Source organism: Anomaloglossus baeobatrachus, chromosome 4 (genome assembly GCF_048569485.1).
Source record: "Anomaloglossus baeobatrachus isolate aAnoBae1 chromosome 4, aAnoBae1.hap1, whole genome shotgun sequence".
Classification (NCBI taxonomy): Eukaryota; Metazoa; Chordata; class Amphibia; order Anura; family Aromobatidae; genus Anomaloglossus; species Anomaloglossus baeobatrachus.
In genome coordinates this window covers 580,155,361-580,172,695 of record NC_134356.1, presented here as the reverse complement: position 1 = coordinate 580,172,695, position 17,335 = coordinate 580,155,361, and the positions used below count along the sequence as shown (strand labels likewise).

General features: G+C 54.4%; 1 protein-coding gene across 1 annotated transcript in view; it reads left to right on the top strand.

Moving 5' to 3' along the window:
- LOC142301855 (uncharacterized) overlaps positions 1–16,227 on the top strand; it is a 31,183-nt gene extending 14,956 nt beyond the window's left edge. The window contains exons 2-3 of the mRNA XM_075342898.1: positions 6,097–6,197; positions 14,997–16,227. Of these exons, the coding sequence (XP_075199013.1) occupies positions 6,119–6,197; positions 14,997–16,156 (1,239 nt within the window). The 5' untranslated portion in view covers positions 6,097–6,118 and the 3' untranslated portion in view covers positions 16,157–16,227. The remainder of the gene's footprint in view (positions 1–6,096; positions 6,198–14,996) is intronic.
- Positions 16,228–17,335: the final 1,108 nt, after the last annotated feature.

Below are 17,335 nucleotides of genomic sequence, written 5' to 3'. Positions count from 1 at the left end.
ACGTTGGAGGGGGGGGGGGCTGGCAGGGGGAGAGACTGCACGTTGGAGGGGGGGGGGGCTGGCAGGGGGAGAGACTGCACGTTGGAGGGGGGGGGGGGCTGGCAGGGGGAGAGACTGCACGTTGGAGGGGGGGGGGGGCTGCAGGGGGAGAGACTGCACGTTGGAGGGGGGGGGGGCTGGCAGGGGGAGAGACTGCACGTTGGAGGGGGGGGGGGCTGGCAGGGGGAGAGACTGCACGTTGGAGGGGGGGGGGGGCTGGCAGGGGGAGAGACTGCACGTTGGAGGGGGGGGGGGGCTGGCAGGGGGAGAGACTGCACGTTGGAGGGGGGGGGGGCTGGCAGGGGGAGAGACTGCACGTTGGAGGGGGGGGGGGCTGGCAGGGGGAGAGACTGCACGTTGGAGGGGGGGGGGGGCTGGCAGGGGGAGAGACTGCACGTTGGAGGGGGGGGGGGGGCTGGCAGGGGGAGAGACTGCACGTTGGAGGGGGGGGGGGCTGGCAGGGGGAGAGACTGCACGTTGGAGGGGGGGGGGGCTGGCAGGGGGAGAGACTGCACGTTGGAGGGGGGGGGGGGCTGGCAGGGGGAGAGACTGCACGTTGGAGGGGGGGGGGGCTGGCAGGGGGAGAGACTGCACGTTGGAGGGGGGGGGGGCTGGCAGGGGAGAGACTGCACGTTGGAGGGGGGGGGGGCTGGCAGGGGGAGAGACTGCACGTTGGAGGGGGGGGGGGGCTGGCAGGGGGAGAGACTGCACGTTGGAGGGGGGGGGGGGCTGGCAGGGGGAGAGACTGCACGTTGGAGGGGGGGGGGGCTGGCAGGGGGAGAGACTGCACGTTGGAGGGGGGGGGGGCTGGCAGGGGGAGAGACTGCACGTTGGAGGGGGGGGGGGCTGGCAGGGGGAGAGACTGCACGTTGGAGGGGGGGGGGGCTGGCAGGGGGAGAGACTGCACGTTGGAGGGGGGGGGGGGCTGGCAGGGGGAGAGACTGCACGTTGGAGGGGGGGGGGGCTGGCAGGGGGAGAGACTGCACGTTGGAGGGGGGGGGGGGCTGGCAGGGGGAGAGACTGCACGTTGGAGGGGGGGGGGGGCTGGCAGGGGGAGAGACTGCACGTTGGAGGGGGGGGGGGCTGGCAGGGGGAGAGACTGCACGTTGGAGGGGGGGGGGGCTGGCAGGGGGAGAGACTGCACGTTGGAGGGGGGGGGGGGCTGGCAGGGGGAGAGACTGCACGTTGGAGGGGGGGGGGGGCTGGCAGGGGGAGAGACTGCACGTTGGAGGGGGGGGGGGGCTGGCAGGGGGAGAGACTGCACGTTGGAGGGGGGGGGGGCTGGCAGGGGGAGAGACTGCACGTTGGAGGGGGGGGGGGCTGGCAGGGGGAGAGACTGCACGTTGGAGGGGGGGGGGGGCTGGCAGGGGGAGAGACTGCACGTTGGAGGGGGGGGGGGCTGGCAGGGGGAGAGACTGCACGTTGGAGGGGGGGGGGGCTGGCAGGGGGAGAGACTGCACGTTGGAGGGGGGGGGGGCTGGCAGGGGGAGAGACTGCACGTTGGAGGGGGGGGGGGGCTGGCAGGGGGAGAGACTGCACGTTGGAGGGGGGGGGGGGCTGGCAGGGGGAGAGACTGCACGTTGGAGGGGGGGGGGGCTGGCAGGGGGAGAGACTGCACGTTGGAGGGGGGGGGGGCTGGCAGGGGGAGAGACTGCACGTTGGAGGGGGGGGGGGCTGGCAGGGGGAGAGACTGCACGTTGGAGGGGGGGGGGGCTGGCAGGGGGAGAGACTGCACGTTGGAGGGGGGGGGGGCTGGCAGGGGGAGAGACTGCACGTTGGAGGGGGGGGGGGGCTGGCAGGGGGAGAGACTGCACGTTGGAGGGGGGGGGGGCTGGCAGGGGGAGAGACTGCACGTTGGAGGGGGGGGGGGCTGGCAGGGGGAGAGACTGCACGTTGGAGGGGGGGGGGGCTGGCAGGGGGAGAGACTGCACGTTGGAGGGGGGGGGGGGGCTGGCAGGGGGAGAGACTGCACGTTGGAGGGGGGGGGGGCTGGCAGGGGGAGAGACTGCACGTTGGAGGGGGGGGGGGGCTGGCAGGGGGAGAGACTGCACGTTGGAGGGGGGGGGGGCTGGCAGGGGGAGAGACTGCACGTTGGAGGGGGGGGGGGGCTGGCAGGGGGAGAGACTGCACGTTGGAGGGGGGGGGGGGGGGCTGGCAGGGGGAGAGACTGCACGTTGGAGGGGGGGGGGGCTGGCAGGGGGAGAGACTGCACGTTGGAGGGGGGGGGGGCTGGCAGGGGGAGAGACTGCACGTTGGAGGGGGGGGGGGGCTGGCAGGGGGAGAGACTGCACGTTGGAGGGGGGGGGGGCTGGCAGGGGGAGAGACTGCACGTTGGAGGGGGGGGGGGCTGGCAGGGGGAGAGACTGCACGTTGGAGGGGGGGGGGGGCTGGCAGGGGGAGAGACCTGCACGTTGGAGGGGGGGGGGGCTGGCAGGGGGAGAGACTGCACGTTGGAGGGGGGGGGGGCTGGCAGGGGGAGAGACTGCACGTTGGAGGGGGGGGGGGGCTGGCAGGGGGAGAGACTGCACGTTGGAGGGGGGGGGGGGCTGGCAGGGGGAGAGACTGCACGTTGGAGGGGGGGGGGGGCTGGCAGGGGGAGAGACTGCACGTTGGAGGGGGGGGGGGGCTGGCAGGGGGAGAGACTGCACGTTGGAGGGGGGGGGGGCTGGCAGGGGGAGAGGACTGCACGTTGGAGGGGGGGGGGGCTGGCAGGGGGAGAGACTGCACGTTGGAGGGGGGGGGGGGCTGGCAGGGGGAGAGACTGCACGTTGGAGGGGGGGGGGGGCTGGCAGGGGGAGAGACTGCACGTTGGAGGGGGGGGGGGCTGGCAGGGGGAGAGACTGCACGTTGGAGGGGGGGGGGGCTGGCAGGTGGAGAGACTGCACGTTGGAGGGGGGGGGGGGCTGGCAGGGGGAGAGACTGCACGTTGGAGGGGGGGGGGGGCTGGCAGGGGGAGAGACTGCACGTTGGAGGGGGGGGGGGCTGGCAGGGGGAGAGACTGCACGTTGGAGGGGGGGGGGGCTGGCAGGGGGAGAGACTGCACGTTGGAGGGGGGGGGGGCTGGCAGGGGGAGAGACTGCACGTTGGAGGGGGGGGGGGCTGGCAGGGGGAGAGACTGCACGTTGGAGGGGGGGGGGGGCTGGCAGGGGGAGAGACTGCACGTTGGAGGGGGGGGGGGCTGGCAGGGGGAGAGACTGCACGTTGGAGGGGGAGGGGGGGGGCACATCACTTCCTTGGACCTTTATCAATCTCACACTAGAAAAATACAAAAGAAAAATACAAAGTGAATATTCTCTCAAAGGTGCATGAATATTAGAGCAAACATCATACATGTTACTTGTGGAAAGATACATAGAAAAGATTTATCTATAGAACAGAAAATGGGCACAATTGGAGCATGGCCTCGTCCCCGGTGGCTGCAAACTCCCATAATATTCACTTTTTTTCTTATGTATCTTTATAGTGTGACTTTGAGAACGGTCCAAGGAAGGATCGAAACGTCACTGATTGACACACATTGTGTCTGTATGGAGAGCGGAGGGTAAAACCTGCAGATGTGTCTGTATGGAGAGCGGAGGGTAAAACCTGCAGATGTGTCTGTATGGAGAGCGGAGGGTAAAACCTGCAGATGTGTCTGTATGGAGAGCGGAGGGTAAAACCTGCAGATGTGTCTGTATGGAGAGCGGAGGGTAAAACCTGCAGATGTGTCTGTATGGAGAGCGGAGGGTAAAACCTGCAGATGTGTCTGTATGGAGAGCGGAGGGTAAAACCTGCAGATGTGTCTGTATGGAGAGCGGAGGGTAAAACCTGCAGATGTGTCTGTATGGAGAGCGGAGGGTAAAACCTGCAGATGTGTCTGTATGGAGAGCGGAGGGTAAAACCTGCAGATGTGTCTGTATGGAGAGCGGAGGGTAAAACCTGCAGAGGTGTCTGTATGGAGAGAAGAGGGTAAAACCTGCAGAGGTGTCTGTATGGAGAGCGGGGGGTAAAACCTGCAGATGTGTCTGTATGGAGAGCGGGGGGTAAAACCTGCAGATGTGTCTATGGAGGGCGGGGGGTAAAACCTGCAGATGTGTCTGTATGGAGAGCGGGGGGGTAAAACCTGCAGATGTGTCTGTATGGAGAGCGGGGGGGTAAAACCTGCAGATGTGTCTGTAGAGAGAGCGGAGGGTAAAACCTGCAGATGTGTCTGTAGAGAGAGCGGAGGGTAAAACCTGCAGATGTGTCTGTAGAGAGAGGGGAGGGAAACGTCTTGTTTTTCTTACCGACTCGTCAGCCCTGGTGTGGAGGGTGCTGTGGAGGAAGTCACTGTGGAGGTATACAGTGCTTGTGGGACATTTTTGTTGGCATTATACATTATGGGGCAGTGAAAGGGAAATCTTTGGGCTTTAAGAGGAAAATTACTTTGTAAGGGCTGTACAGTTGAGAGGTTCTTATATGACCCAGTTAAATATTAATTACATTTTTATTTTTTGGGGGAGGGGGTACCAATTAGAACTTCCGCTATGGGGTCCCATGATTCTATGTACACCTCTGTTCGTCCCCTTAGCACTAGAAGTCTCAGAGAGGGGTCATTTAACATTGTTAAAGAAAAACAATTGAATAAAACGAATTTACCGTATTTTTCGCTTTATAAGACGCACTTTTCTTCCCAAAAATTTGGGAGGAAAATGGGGGGTGCGTCTTATATAGCGGTACCTGGGGGGGGTCCTGTCTGAGGCGGCCGCGTGCCTGTGGCTGCATGCAAGCGGCCGGGTACCTGTGCTTGCGTGCGGTGGCAGCCGGGTACCCGTGGCTGTGTGCGGGCGGCAGCAGGGTGCTGTGTGGGGTCGGCAGCCGGGTACCCATGGCTGTGTGTGGGCGGCAGTCGGGTGCCCGTGTGGGCGGCAGCCGGCTGCCCGTGCGGGCGGCACCCGGCTGCCGCCCTCACACAGGCACCCGGCTGCCACCCTCACACAGGCACCCGGCTGCCGCCCGCACACAGCCACGGGTACCCGGCTGCCACTGCACGCAAGCACAGGTACCCGGCGGCTTACACGCAGGGTGGGCGGGCAGCCTACTGGCTGCCACTCTGTGCGTGCGGGGTGGGCGGCTGTTCAGCAAGTTACCAGTTGTCCGCGGTCCCACTTTCAAATGATGGCGCCGGTGGAGCTCTTGGATGAGAGCTCCATCTGCGCACGCGCTGCTCCGGGAGTCGGCGCATGCGCAGATGGAGCCCTTGGATGAGAGCTCCATCTGCACATGCGTCGCTCCGGGCGCCATTACTTGAATCGGGACCGCGGACACACTGGGAAAACACCGCATCCATCTGCTCCCACCACTGAGCAGTCGCTGCCGCTCCCACCACTGAGCAGTCGCTGCCGCTCCCACCACTGAGCCGTCGCCACCACCACTGAACCGGGACCGCGGACACTCACTGCACCGGCCTGCTGCACGGCTCACCCGCTGCTGCCGCCACCACGGACCCCACGGCTCCTGCCACCACGGACGCCACCGCGCCTGCAACCACGGACGCCACGACACCTGCAACCACGGACCCCGCTGCCACTGACCCGCTGCGCCTGCCAGCACAACCTATGCCTCCTGTGACCCCGTTTCACCACCACTGCTGCCCCCCTCCGGTAAGAGAACACCGGAGTATAAGACGGACCCCATTTTTCTTTTTTTACATGTCTAAATTTGGGGTGCGTCTTATAATCCGGTGCGTCTTACAAAGTGAAAAATACGGTACCTCAAAAAGGCGGCTTTCAAAAATACAACATTGTTGACTAAAAGAATTCTCAAATGACGGAAAAATAACCATTAGGGCGTCCAAATTGTGAAGACATAACCATGAAGGAAATCCCAATGTCATAATGTACCACACTAAGTGGATCCTGCCACGTCTGCTTCTATCCCTGCTGAAGTGACTCTGGGGTAGCACGGGGGATAGAGGAGGCGTAGAGGCCATGCATGGATTGGTCTCAGGGGCCATATGGCTCTGGTAGCAGAAGCGTCCATCTAGACCTGCCACATGACTTTTCCTTCTGTCCCTGACTTACATTATTTATTTTACAGCTTTGAAATTCAGGGAAAAGATATGCAGAACGCTGCAGACACAATGGAAAAAGGAGAAATGGCTGTGCGGGGTGATGAACGGAGTAGAGACCTTTCCACAGGTAACCCTCCTCAGTCAAGAGTCACCATTAAATAACAAAGAGAACAGTCACATTCCCAGCTGCAAGGAGAAAATGAAGTTACATTCTCCCTGCTGCCGCTCGTATACAGTCACCGATGCAGTTCGGGAAACATTAACACTTACCGCTCACAGGCTGTCAGCCAAGGAACAAGAGGGTTGATTACTGGGCACTCACTATCTAGTGAGTGGTGACTGTTTCAACCTCTCCCACTGTGCTGGTGACTGGAAGTGAGCAGCTGCTGGGAGAATGTAACTGTATTTTCTCCTTGTAGTTACTGTGTCTCAATCTCTCCGCTGTCTTAGACACAGTGAGTGACAATTTTGCCTCCCTATGGAATCAGGCCGTGCCAAGCTGTTCGTTTGTTGAGCGACAGCTCAATTCAATCTGAAACTGAGAGGTGCTTGGTTTCTTCAGGGGTTCCCTGTTCTGAGTGATCAGTTACTTAGCTGAGTAGTCAGTCTCAAACAGAGGGTATCACAGAGGTGCAAAGGTAGCTGGAGCAGGGACCCCAAAAATGGCCCGTAGACTAGGGTCCGTGTGCTGTTCCTTATCCCAGAGGTAGGCTTGATGGTATCCAGGTCTGGACCGCCAGCTTAACCCTAACTCCTGTCCAAACCCTGATCTAACACCCCCTCTCCCACCAACTGGAGATGCAAATGCCACAGACACAGGAGAAAAAACAAAACTCATACACACTGCACACAAAAAGGAGACACAATATATGTATGGGAGGGAATAAAGTATAAGGAAGGAAGTAAATGTACAACGGGGAAACTTCCACATCACTCAAACAGCAGTATACTGGTCCCCAAGAATAGGATCGCCACAAAGACCGTAATCACAGGAGCATAAGCTGGAGGTATCATCTGCAGCAACAAACAGACTCTCAAACCTTAAATAGGGAGAAGACAGGTGAATAGAAATAAGCCTTCTGAGACTCAAGGAGCCATACACGACTCCACTGGAATTAACTCAGGACTGGAAAGCAGTAGAAAAGACTCAGCCGAAGCTGAGCAACTAAGATCAGGTTGCCTGTGAATAGAGTCAAACGCTGCAGCGGCACCCCGCGAATGTGGGCCTGAACACCACATGACACGGGGCCTTTGTTATCTGTGCTCTGATCTATTGCTGCCAGACCTTGGACCTCCTCTGACCATTCATTTGCCCTGATCCACTATCCTCCTTATATTCTGACCCCAGACCTAACCACGCCTTTGTCTTTCCCCTTAGTTCACGGCATGCTCTCTTTGTATCTGACCCCAGAATATTTGACAACCCTGCCTCACGGCTTGTCCATGCAGTGACTAGTGTCACACACTGTTCCAATAAACCAGATAGATATTTAAATGCGAGGTACTCAGATTACCACTATATCTGCAGGTAAATAGTGTTTCTTTGTCGCTCTATTGGGAGACCCAGACAATTGGGTGTATAGCTACTGCCTCCGGAGGCCACACAAAGTATTACACTTAAAAGTGTAAGGCCCCTCCCCTTCTGGCTATACACCCCCCGTGGGATCACGGGTTCCTCAGTTTTCAAGCTTTGTGCGAAGGAGGCTGACATCCACGCATAGCTCCACTGTTTAGTCAGCAGCAGCTGCTGACTATGTCGGATGGAAGAAAAGAGGACCCATACTAGGGTCCCCAGCATGCTCCCTTCTCACCCCACTTTTTTCGGCGGTGTTTGTTAAGGTTGAGGTACCCATTGCGGGTACGGAAGCTGGAGCCCACATGCTGCTTTCCTTCCCCATCCCCTTAGGGCTCTGGGTGAAGTGGGATCTTACCGGTCTCCAGGCACTGAGGCCGAGCTCCATCCACAGCCCCTGGGATCTGCTGGACATGGAGCTGAGTATCGTCAGGGACAGGGCCCTGCTACATTAAGGTACTCTGTGTCCCCGTGCAAATCACGCACACACACACCAGCATTGCTGGGTGTGTTAGTGCGCCCGGGACAACAGCGCTGCGCGCTTGTGCCACACTATCTTCAGCTACCTGAAGTAGTTCATGGTTTGGAAACGGTCGCGCCGGCCGCTGCCGTCAGTTTTACTGCGGCGCGGCTGGGACTTATGGTGCGCCGGGGACTTCCGCGCTGGCCGTGCATATTTGACGGCCGCGCTTACTACTACAGTCCCCGGCTTTTTGCGGCCTAGTTTCGGTTCGTTCCCGCCCCCAGGCCTGCCAGTCAGGGTGGGGGCGGGACGCTGTGCAGAACGCCAGCGCCGAGGGCTGGAGTCTACTTTACATACTCCAGCCCTCACACTGAGCACAGTGGGACGCTGGTTTCCCGCTCTTCGTCTGAGGCACGCCCACGGTCCGCCCCTCTTCACAGAACGCCGGCAGCCATTACAGCGTGCAGTTTGAGCTGGAGAGGGAGACAAGTTATGGGAGACCCAGGCACGGGATTCTAGCGACCATACACCCGTTTTCTGCGGGCGGTAAGCGGCACCTCTGGTGCCTACCCACTAGTGCCGAAGTGTACAATTGTATTTTTATGCTTGCATGCTATACATTGCACTGTATGGGCGCTGTTGATTCTTCACTATATACCCTCCTAGATTGCTCTGAGACAACAGCATGTCGTCAGCGAAAAGCAAGGGTGCCAAGGCACAGGCTTTCTATGCTGCCTGTACTGCATGTGAGGCTGCTCTACCGGCAGGTTCCACTGACCCCCATTGTGGGCAGTGCTCGGCCCCTGTGGCACTTGTTCGGCCGGGGCCTCTGCTGGAGGTTACCCAGGGAGAACCACCTGTGCATACTGTCCAGGTGACGGGGACAGAGTTTGCAGTATTTGCTGATAAATTGTCTGTGACTATGAAAACTTTGCAGTCTAGACCAGTAACTCAGACCATGGGCACGGTTGAATCACTGCTCCCTGGTCCCCCTCAGTTGGAACAGCTCCGGGCTCCGGAGGTGTCCCATGCATTCCAGGGTGACGGCTCTGACACGGACGACAGTCCCAGACAGCCTAAGCGAGCTCGCTGGGAGCGGCCCTCGACTTCATCACTGGTCAGGGTCCCAGCAGGAGGACTCTCTGTATGATGAGGCAGACGTAGCTGATCAGGATTCTGATCCTGAGACCGCTCTCAATCTGGATACACCTGATGGTGACGCCATAGTGAATGATCTCATAGCGTCCATCAATGGAATGTTGGATATTTCTCCCTCAGCCCCTCCAGTGGAGGAGTTAGCTTCACAGCAGGAGAAATTCCATTTCAGGTATCCCAAGCGTAAATTGAGTACTTTTCTAGACCACACTGACTTCAGAGAAGCAGTTCAGAAACACTACGCTTGTCCAGATAAGCGTTTCTCCAAACGGCTTAAGGATACACGTTATCCCTTTCCCCCTGACGTGGTCAAGAGCTGGACCCAGTGTCCAAAGGTGGATCCTCCAATCTCCAGGCTTGCGGCTAGATCCATAGTTGCAGTGGAAGATGGGGCTTCACTTAAAGATGCCACTGATAGACAGATGGAGCTCTGGCTGAAATCCATCTATTAAGCTATCGGCGCGTCGTATGCTCCTGCATTCGCAGCTGTATGGGCACTCCAAGCTATTTCAGCTGGTCTTGCGCAGATTGACACTGTCACGTGTACATCTGTTCCGCAAGTAGCGTCCTTAACCTCTTGCATGACTGCATTTGCGTCTTACGCTATCAATGCTGTCCTGGACTCTACGAGCCGTACGGCAGTGGCGTCCGCCAACTCCGTGGTTTTACGCAGAGCATTGTGGTTAAGGGAATGGAAGGCAGATTCTGCTTCCAAAAAGTGTTTAACCAGTTTGCCATGCTGGTGACAGACTGTTTGGTGAAAGATTGGATGAGATCATTAAACAGTCCAAGGGAAAGGATTCATCCTTACCTCAGCCCAGACAAAACAAACCCCAACAGAGGAGAGGACAGTCGGGGTTTCGGTCCTTTCGAGGCTCGGGGAAGTCCCAATTCTCCTCATACAAAAGGACTCAAAAGGATCAGAGGAGCTCAGATTCGTGGCGGGCTCAATCACGCCCAAAAAAGACAGCCGGAAGAACCGCTACCAAGGCGGCTTCCTCATGACTTTCGGCCTCCTCTCTCCGCATCCTCGGTCGGTGGCAGGCTCTCCCGCTTTGGTGACATTTGGCTGCCACAGGTCCAAGACCGTTGGGTGAGAGACATTCTGTCCCACGGGTACAGGATAGAGTTCAGTTCTCGTCCTCCAACTCGATTCTTCAGAACTTCTCCACCACCCGACCGAGCCGATGCTCTTCTGCAGGCGGTATACACTCTAAAGGCAGAAGGAGTAGTGACCCCTGTTCCTCTTCAGGAGCACGGTCACGGTTTTTACTCCAATTTTTTTGTGGTACCAAAAAAGGACGGGTCTTTCCGCCCAGTTCTGGACCTAAAGCTTCTCAACAAGCACGTGCAAACCAGACGGTTCCGGATGGAATCACTCCGCTCCGTCATCGCCGCAATGTCTCAAGGAGATTTCCTAGCATCAATAGACATCAAGGATGCTTATCTCCACGTACCGATTGCTCCAGAGCATCAGCGTTTTCTACGCTTCGTTTTAGCAGACGAACACCTTCAGTTCGTGGCCCTGCCTTTCGGTCTGGCGATAGCCCCACGGGTCTTCTCCAAGGTCATGGCAGCAGTAGTAGCAGTCCTGCACTCGCAGGGACACTCTGTGATCCCTTACTTAGACGATCTGCTGGTCAAGGCGCCCACTCAAGAGGCATGTCAACACAGCCTGAACGTGGCGTTGGAGACTCTCCAGAGTTTCGGGTGGATCATCAACTTTTCCAAGTCAAATCTAACCCCGACACAATCGCTAACATATCTTGGCATGGAGTTTCATACTCTCTCAGCGATAGTGAAGCTTCCGCTGGTCAAACAGCGTTCACTACAGACGGGGGTGCAATCTCTCCTTCAAGGCCAGTCACACCCCTTGAGGCGCCTCATGCACTTCCTAGGGAAGATGGTAGAAGCAATGGAGGCAGTCCCGTTTGCGCAGTTTCATCTGCGTCCACTACAATGGGACATTCTCCGCCAATGGGACGGGAAGTCGAAATCCCTCGACAAGAACTTCTCTCTTTCTCAGGCGGCCAAGGAGTCCCTTCGGTGGTGGCTTCTTCCCACCTCTTTGTCAAAAGGGAAGTCCTTCCTACCCCCATCCTGGGCGGTGGTTACGACAGACGCGAGTCTCTCAGGGTGGGGAGCAGTTTTTCTCCACCACAGGGCTCAGGGTTCGTGGACTCAGCAAGAGTCCACCCTTCAGATCAATGTTCTGGAAATCAGAGCAGTGTATCTTGCCCTTCAAGCCTTCCAGCAGTGGCTGGAAGGCAAACAAATCCGAATTCAGTCGGACATCTCCACAGCGGTGGCATACATCAACCACCAGGGAGGAACTCGCAGTCGGCAAGCTTTCCAGGAAGTCCGGCGGATTCTGACGTGGGTGGAAGACACGGCATCCACCATATCCGCAGTTCACATCCCAGACGTGGACAACTGGGAAGCAGACTTTCTCAGTCGCCAGGGTATGGACGCAGGGGAATGGTCCCTTCACCCGGACGTCTGTCAGGAGATCTGTCGCCGCTGGGGGATGCCGGACGTCGACCTAATGGCGTCTCGGCACAACAACAAGGTCCCGGTTTTCATGGCACGGTCTCACGATCACCGAGCTCTGGCGGCGGACGCCTTAGTTCAGGATTGGTCGCAGTTCCGGCTTCCTTATGTGTTCCCACCTCTGGCGCTGTTGCCCAGAGTGCTGCGCAAGATCAGGTCGGACTGCCGCCGAGCCATTCTCGTCGCTCCAGACTGGCCAAGGAGGTCGTGGTACCCGGATCTGTGGCACCTCGCAGTAGGCCAACCGTGGGCACTACCAGACCGTCCAGACTTGCTGTCTCAAGGGCCGTTTTTCCGTCGGAATTCTGCGGCCCTGAACCTGACTGTGTGGCCATTGAGTCCTAGATCCTAGCGTATTCAGGATTATCTCAAGAGGTCATTGCCACCATGAGGCAGGCTAGAAAGCCAACCTCCGCCAAGATCTACCACAGGACGTGGAAGATATTCTTATCTTGGTGCGCTGCTCAGGGAGTTTCTCCATGGCCATTTGCATTGCCCACTTTTCTTTCCTTCCTACAATCCGGTTTGGAAAAGGGTTTGTCGCTCGGCTCCCTCAAGGGACAAGTCTCAGCGCTATCTGTATTTTTTCAGAAGCGCCTAGCACGACTTCCTCAGGTGCGCACGTTCCTGCAAGGGGTTTGTCATATCGTCCCTCCTTACAAGCGGCCGTTAGAGCCCTGGGATCTGAACAGGGTTCTAATCGCTCTCCAGAAGCCGTTTTTCGAGCTTATGAGAGATGTTCCTCTTTCTCGCCTCTCACAGAAGGTGGCTTTTCTAGTAGCGGTCACGTCTCTTCGGAGAGTGTCCCAGCTAGCAGCACTGTCATGCAAATCGCCCTTCCTGGTCTTTCACCAGGACAAGGTGGTTCTGCGCCCAATTCCGGAGTTTCTCCCTAAGGTGGTGTCTCCTTTCCACCTCAATCAAGATATCTCCTTGCCTTCTTTGTGTTCTCATCCAGTTCATCAATGTGAAAAGGATTTGCATTTGTTGGATCTGGTGAGAGCACTCAGAATCTACATTTCCCGCACGGCGCCCCTGCGCCGCTCGGATGCACTCTTTGTCCTTGTCGCTGGTCAGCGTAAAGGGTTGCAGGCTTCCAAATCCACCCTGGCTCGGTGGATCAAGGAACCAATTCTTGAAGCCTACCGTTCCGCTGGACTTCCGGTTCCCTCAGGGCTGAAGGCCCATTCTACCAGAGCCGTGGGTGCGTCCTGGGCATTACGGCACCAGGCTACGGCTCAACAGGTGTGCCAGGCGGCTACCTGGTCGAGTCTGCACACTTTTACCTAGCATTATCAGGTGCATACCTATGCTTCGGCGGACGCCAGCCTAGGTAGACAAGTCCTTCAGGCGGCGATTGCCCACCTGTAGAAAAGGGCCGTTTTTACGGCCCTATCACGCGGTATTATTTTACCCACCCAGGGATTGCTTTTGGACATCCCAATTGTCTGGGTCTCCCAATAGAGCGACAAAGAAGAAGGGAATTTTGTTTACTTACCGTAAATTCCTTTTCTTCTAGCTCTAATTGGGAGACCCAGCTCCCGCCCCTGTTTTTTTGTATACACATGTTGTTCATGTTGAATGGTTTCAGTTCTCCGATATTCCTTCGGAATGAATTTGCTTAAACCAGTTTATTGGCTTTCCTCCTTCTTGCTTTGGCACTAAAACTGAGGACTCCGTGATCCCACGGGGGGTGTATAGCCAGAAGGGGAGGGGCCTTACACTTTTAAGTGTAATACTTTGTGTGGCCTCCGGAGGCAGTAGCTATACACCCAATTGTCTGGGTCTCCCAATTAGAGCTAGAAGAAAAGGAATTTACGGTAAGTAAACAAAATTCCCTTCTTTTGTAGCTGCCAGGTTTTCTTTAACCCCTTCTCGATATGTAACATATTATATCCTATTACTTCTTATGGGCTCAGAAGCTGAGTCTCCATTATTGATAGAAGATGATGACTGAGTTATCCTGGAGGTAAGCTTCACCTACTGCTGTTAACTTTTCAATCTTTGACAGCAGCATTCACATCTCGCAGCCTATGGGGTACAATTTTCCACATATCCAACGCCCCCAGCAACGTTATCATTGGGTGCATATGGGTCGCCATAATAGCTGGGGGTCTGCTTAAGACCCCATGCCCTATATAGGAGTACTCCTATGATTTCCACACCTAGATACATTCCTTCAGTGGTGTAGATTTCAAAATGAGATAATTTGTGGGGTGGGATTCCACTGCTTATGCACATTAAGGGCTTTACAAATGTGACATGGCATCCTCTATTTCAGCCAATTTGGTTCTCCAAAAGTCAAATTGCGCTCCTTTCCTTCTGAGTCCTGGGGTATCGGCGTATACACGAGAAATTGCACAAGAGAATTATATGGTCCTTTTTCTCATCTTACCCTTGGGAAAATGAAAATTTGTGGTTAAAGCAACACTTTTGTGGGAAAAATTAAAATCTTTATTTTTTTCCTTCCACATTGCTTTAATTTCTGTGACGCATTACTGCTGTTGGAATATTACAAAAAAGGGATACATACATAGCTAATGTGAAAAATGAGTAAAAAGACAGTCATTGCATTACTGCTTTCGAGATATTTGCAAAGAGAGAGTCTTAGCTTATGCATTGGCCAATCCATGTGAACCTGATAACCTTGAAAAGGTGATCTCATTATATTGGGAACCTAATCTTAAATGCTTCTATATGTGATTAAAAATCTGCATGTCTTGGCAGATAGGTTCCTGGCTAAATAAGATGCTGGACACACCCTGGCTATAGGGCAGAGTGCTTGGTCAGGTGCTTGTCAAGGTTACCGGGCTCACATGGATTGGTCAATACATAAGCTAAGAATCTCACTTTACAAATATCTCTGTCGTTTTACTAATTTTTCTCATTAGCTATGTATTAATCCCTTTTTTCTACTATTTCTACAGCAGTAATGCAATGCCAAAGTATCCTTATATTATTGAGTGCCACTGGATATGCTTTTGTAGATATGTTTTATTGAATGTCGTTTTGAGCACTGCAAAGGGTGCAGTTCTTAAAAGGATGTCATTTTGGGTATTTTCTGTCACATAGGCCTTTTAAAGTAGAACACTATACACTTTGGAATGTATATAGATTTATGTGTGTCTGTGTATGTTTGAGGTTATATTATTAAAAGCTTATAACTTCAATTTTATTTATGGCAGATGACGGTACCAGGAGTTCAACACAGAAAGCTAAGGGAAGTCAAATTCACAAAGGAGAGAAGCCATATTCATGTTCAGAATGTGAGAAATGTTTTACTCAGAAATCAGCTCTCATTAGACATGAGAGAATCCACACAGGAGTGAAGCCATATTCATGTTCAGAATGTGAGAAATGTTTTGCTCTGAAAGCACATCTTATTAGACATGAGAGAATTCACACAGGAGAGAAGCCATATTCATGTTCAGAATGTGAGAAATGTTTTACTTTGAAAGTAGATCTCATTACACATGAGAGAATTCACACAGGAGAGAAGCCATATTCATGTTCAGAATGTGAGAAATGTTTTGCTCAGAAATCAGCTCTCATTACACATGAGAGAATTCACACAGGAGAGAAGCCATATTCATGCTCAGAATGTGAGAAGTGTTTTGCTCAGAAATCAGCTCTCATTAGACATGAGAGAATTCACACAGGAGAGAAGCCATATTCATGCTCAGAATGTGAGAAATGTTTTACTTTGAAAGTAGATCTCATTACACATGAGAGAATTCACACAGGAGAGAAGCCATATTCATGTTCAGAATGTGAGAAATGTTTTTCTCAGAAATCAGCTCTCATTAGACATGAGAGAATTCACACAGGAGAGAAGCCAAATTCATGTGCAGAATGTGAGAAGTGTTTTGCTCAGAAATCAGCTCTCATTAGACATGAGAGAATTCACACAGGAGAGAAGCCATATTCATGCTCAGAATGTCAGAAATGTTTTACTTTGAAAGTAGTTCTCATTACACATGAGAGAATTCACACAGGAGAGAAGCCATATTCATGTTCAGAATGTGAGAAATGTTTTGCTCAGAAATCAGCTCTCATTAGACATGAGAGAATTCACACAGGAGAGAAGTCATATGCATGTTCAGAATGTGAGAAATGTTTTGCTAGGAAATCAGCTCTCATTACACATGAGAGAATTCACACAGGAGAGAAGTCATATGCATGTTCAGAATGTGAGAAATGTTTTGCTCGGAAATCACATCTCATTACACATGAGAGAATTCACACAGGAGAGCATTCATATTCATGTTCAGAATGTGGGAAATGTTTTGCTCGGAAATCGAATCTTATTAGACATGAGAAAATTCACACAGGAGTGAAGCCATAGTCCTGAATAGAATGTTTGTGTTAGTAAAAGTCTATTAATATTTACTATCTGTTAATAAAGAGTTCATTTTATGTCATTATGGTTTTGTACTTTTTATGATGGATAATTTACAAATTATTCATCCTTTAAGGCTATGTGCGCACGTTGCGTAAATACATGCAGTTACGCTGCGCTTTGTAGCGCAGCGTAACTGCATGCGTCCTGCGTCCCCTGCACAGTCTATGGAGATTGTGCAGGGGCCGTGCGCACGTGGCGTTTTAGAGCGCAGCGCTTTGGCTACTGCCGAAGCGCTGCGTTCTAAGAAGTGACATGTCACTTCTTCCGTACACTTTCCCGGCAGCCCCTGCTCTGTCTATGGCAGGAGCTGCAGGCAGAGCGCATGGAATTGGCTTTTTTTTTTCTTCACTACGGACATTTCTGCAGTGATTTAAAGCGCACATGTGCTCTTCAGATCGCTGCAGAAATTTCTGCAGTGAATGTACGCAACGTGCGCACATAGCCTTACACTTTAATTTTTGATAGAGAATTATTTTTTTTTTTGTTATAGCCGAGTTGTATGCTTTACTCATCCATTTGTGTATTGTTTGAATGAGAGCAGAATTCAATATGTTAAATCTACACTCCATGTTGTCTTTGTGTAAGGCTGGGTTCACACTAAGCGACAACGACATCGCTGTTACGTCACCATTTTCTGTGACGTAACAGCGACCTTGTAAGTCGCTGTTATGATCGCTGCTTAGCTGTCAAACACAGCAGCCGAAGTAGCGATCATAATGACACGCGTCGCTGTGCTGCAACATGTGCAGGGAGCCGCGCACACTGAGCGCTGGCTCCCTGCTCTCCTAGCTACAGTACACATCGGGTTAATTACCCGATGTGTACTGCAGCTACATGTGCAGAGAGCTGGGAGCCGCGCACACTGCTTAGCGCTGGCTCCCTGCTCTCCTAGCTGCAGTACACATCGGGTTAATTACCCGATGTGTACTGCAGCTACATGTGCAGAGAGCTGGGAGCCGGCGCTGGCAGCGTGAGAGCGGCGGAGGCTGGTAACGAAGGTAAATATCTGGTAACCACCTTGGTTACCCGATGTTTACCTTGGTTACAGCTTACCGCAGGCTGTCAGATGCCGGCTCCTGCTCCCTGCACATTCAGGATCGTTGCTCTCTCGCTGTGACACAC